The sequence below is a fragment of the Rosa chinensis genome, chromosome 4 (genome assembly GCF_002994745.2).
Source record: "Rosa chinensis cultivar Old Blush chromosome 4, RchiOBHm-V2, whole genome shotgun sequence".
Lineage (NCBI taxonomy): Eukaryota > Viridiplantae > Streptophyta > Magnoliopsida > Rosales > Rosaceae > Rosa > Rosa chinensis.
Window position 1 is genome coordinate 51,802,936 of NC_037091.1, and position 4,093 is coordinate 51,807,028.

Sequence of the window (4,093 nt, forward strand, 5' to 3'; positions counted from 1 at the left end):
TTTTTCACTGTGTTTCTTATTTATGATTTTGATGCTATTGAGTTTGTTTGATATTTGTTATACTCTAATATGGCACTGGTCTAATTGAAGTTACAATATTTTGTGTGGTTCTTGCACTCTTGTGATTTTATTTAATCCAAACTAACTGTAAAGACATTTTCCTATTACATTTTACATAGTAAAACTTCAGAAAAGGCTTATGTTAAGAATTGAGATCATGACAGTGCAGCTCTACATAGCAAAGATTGTATATCCTAAACCTAATGCAATGCCAATATATGGAGGTTTGGAAAGAGCCATGAAGCCCCATGTCCTCGTAAAGCATATGTAATACCCTCTTCTAACAACAACCAAATATAGCATAATGTTGATTATCATTTCACCAGAATCCCAAAAAGAAACAGCTAAAATATTACTAAAGATAGTGGTTAAATCATGACTAGTACTTGCTTATGGCTTCGAATCTGTCTTCACGTGCAAGGCTTACATTATAGTTACCAGACCTGACCTCTTTTTGGCTTCCTTGAGAGCAGCAATGGCTTTATTGTATGGCCTGGAACACAAGTTGTATGCATTCTTCAATTGAGGAATATTTGTTTGCTTTTGCCACTTGATTGTTTGCTGGCTCGTCTTTGTAGCATTTGAACATGCAAAGTCTACTCTATAGTGTTCTTGGCAAGGCTGTGAAAGAGGGAATTGATCAAAACATGATTTGAACTCGGAAAGAGTGACTCTGCTATTGGACCAAACATCCTTATCTATGGTAAAAGCATCAGAGGGCGTAGTGGTAGTCAGAACCGAGGAAGACATTAGAACATTGTCCAGGAAAAAAAAAAAAAAAAACGCATTAGCACAATGGAACCTATTGAGAAAGAAGAGGAAACCATTTTGTGATTTTGTTGTTGGCTTGAACTGATCGAGTGGTACAATTTCATGTACTACTAAAGGGTCTCATCTAGTTCTTCAAGGTGCATTTTGTCATGTTGGAATTTGAAGGTGTTTTTGTAAATACTATAAATTCAATTTAATGCAGTGGAGCAGTTACTTCATTCAGTACGTGGTCTATACTCCGACCATTTGTGTTTCTGTTCATGATCACTTGGTTTTTTGCTTAAATTGAAAGCAAAGACCATCTGTTTCACTACTTATTCAATCATGTGCAACGTTACAGCTAGTGTCGATTTGGCTTGAACTACTGAATGAGATGGCGGATTGTAACAGTGTTTGTCATATTCATACCGAATAATTGTTCACAAAAAGTGTTCTTTTGGTTTTCTAGTTCGATCTGATTCATTCGTTGGTAGAGCAATGCATACTGCAGACAAGGTTTGCATTTCTGGAACTTGATTATTCATAAGGCTTGGCATTAATCCACATAGTTTGTATTCGAAGTGAAAATAATTGGTTTCATTTTATTCACAAAAAAAATAATGATCGATCAGTTTCGCAAGGCACTGGGTTTGGTTGCTAATAGCATTTAGTTTAGTGGTTAAATCACTTATTCAACAAAATACTCCAAGTTTGGATTATCTGTACCTCTGTTTTGATTCAAAATGAGTTAGACCGATCTCAAAGTTCAAAGTTCAAACATAATATAATGATGTTATATTGCAGTTAAGGATGTTATCATTGTTCTTCAAATTAAATGAATTAGATGCATAACTTGTGAATAAACTACGCATAACTTGTGAATAAACCACGCATAATGCATGCCCAAGTTGTAAGATCATCATCAGAATAAGATTAACACGTACATTCCAGTTTTGGTGTTGGATTAACATTAAACTTTCTGAAAACAATTGTATCTCTTGAAATGTAAATATGGGAGATGTTGGAAGAAACCAGAAACGAGATTGGATATGATGTGGAAGGTACTCAACTGAAGCATAATCGTGTTGGCAATACTTGGTCTATACAGCCATATAGGGTAAAAATATACATAGGACTGTTCCTGAAATTTGATTATGCCGCTGATTCTAAAAGAATTTAATAATTAAGCATCACTTTAAGTGAAATTGAGTTATTTGATCATTGTACCAAAAAAGAATGAACCTCATTCTTCGTTGTTTTTTATTTGATTATGGCCCTCATTTTACAAGAATTTAATAATTAAGCATTATTTCTCAAGTGAAATTGAGTAATTTGATCATTCTACCAAAAAGGAATGAATCTCATTCTTTAATGTTTTTCATTTGATTGTGTCGCTCATTTTAAAAGAATTTCATTATTAAGTATCACTTCTCAAGTGAAAGAAAAACCGTGATAAGTTATTAAGTATCACCTTTGATGAGGTTCGAACACATGGCCTCCCAAATAAAAAGTCATTGTCTTTCCACCCCACCAAACACGCGCAATCCCCAAACAACTTTCATAAGTTGATTACTCGGTTACTGAAATACCCATTACATCGATCAACTATTAAGTGGTAGGTGGATTAAAATGGGGTGACAAGGAGTTATCAAATTAATTTCATCTGATTAACATTTTCGTCTTTTATATTTGAAAAATATCATTTTAATCCCTCAATTTGCATTCTGTCTCACGCTTTCATCTCTCTATCTATTCTTCTACCCAAAAGCATTTTAATCAAATCACATTTTCATCTCTATCAAATTTATAGATTATATTGCTTGTTGTGATCATCTCCAGTCATAACTAAATTCATAAGATATTGATCTAGAGAGAAAAAATAAAGAGAAAAACAAAATGACATTGCAGCAACCATTCATATATAAACCATAAGCTAAATCATAAATCATAAGGAGGCAAATAATACAATTCCATTAATCTTTTAAAGGACTGGAAAGACGCCCATATCCTCATCAAATTATTCCTCAGTCCAAAATCCAGCAAATCACCCGTATGATTTTGCCAGAATTTCAAATACAGCTATAAGGATGCTAGAAATAGCAGCTAATTCACCACTATTTCTGCACAATGGCGATGGATCAGGTGGCGTGTCCTCGAATTTCTCTTCGCATGCATGAAACTTTATAGAAGCATCAACTGCTGCACGTTGTAGTGCAACATAGTCACCAGACCTGACCTTCTCTTTGGCTTCCTTGAGATCAGCAATGGCCTCATTGTACGGAGTCGGACATTGTCTAATTGCATTCTTCAGTTGGGGATTGTCTGTTTGGTTTAGCCACTTGATTATCAGCTGGCTGGTCTTCGTAGCGTTCGAAGATGCAACATCTATAGTGGCCTCGGCGAGGCTGAGAAGGAGGGACTTGATCAAAACCGGATTAGAACCCAGAAATTGCGAACAGAAAGAGCGACTCAAGACGTTGGTGTTGGAGCAAATATCCTTGTTTAGAGTAAAAGCAGAGGAGGGAGTAGTACTCATCAGAACCAGGAAAGACATTACAGCAATGCAAGCTATTGAGGAAGAAGAAGAAGAAACCATTTTGTGAATTTGTTTTGGGCTTAACTAGTTTCTGATCAGTACGTGGTTGAGTTGAATGGTATGATTTCTAACAAGTACTACTAAAAGGGTCTTATATAGTACTAAAATTCAAGTTAGGTTTGTCAAGTTGGAATATGAAGGTATTTTCAAAAATACTAAATTCAATTAATGTAGTGGAGCAGTTACCATTTACCTTAATGACTGGTTTGAATGACTTTGAATTGAAAGCCCCAAAATCATCAGTCCATTCAGTCGCTTCATAATCCCAAATGATCAAAATCTCATAAAACTGAATTTTTTCACTTTCAATTCAAACCAACCAAGTAATCAGTAGGAAGGGGAATCGTAATACAGTTTCCAATGAAGAATGCAATTAGTCGAATACAGATAATAATTGAATTAATATTGAACTAATACAGTTTTCATTTACAATAATATTATATAAAAGATTCTCAAGAGCCATGCATGGTGATCAGTTCTTTCTTATAGAAGAGAAGCTGGTAAGAGTATATAAAGTTTTCCCCAATAACTGTCTTCGACTCTCTCGAGCGATCTGTAACTAAGAAAGCTAAAACGTAAAAGAAAGAAAAAAGGAGAGAGATATGATATAGCTTTGAACTTAATTGGAATCACAAATTCAAAAGCCAAAATCATGATTTTCCTAAGCCAAGACGTAGGGTCAAAGGT

General features: G+C 34.7%; 1 protein-coding gene across 1 annotated transcript; it reads right to left on the reverse strand.

Annotated features, from left to right (window-relative positions):
* Positions 1-2,854: 2,854 nt before the first annotated feature.
* Positions 2,855-3,406, reverse strand: LOC112199511 (pectinesterase inhibitor-like). The gene has a single exon (XM_024340519.1). The coding sequence runs from the start codon at positions 3,404-3,406 to the stop codon at positions 2,855-2,857; it is 552 nt and encodes a 183-aa protein (XP_024196287.1).
* Positions 3,407-4,093: the final 687 nt, after the last annotated feature.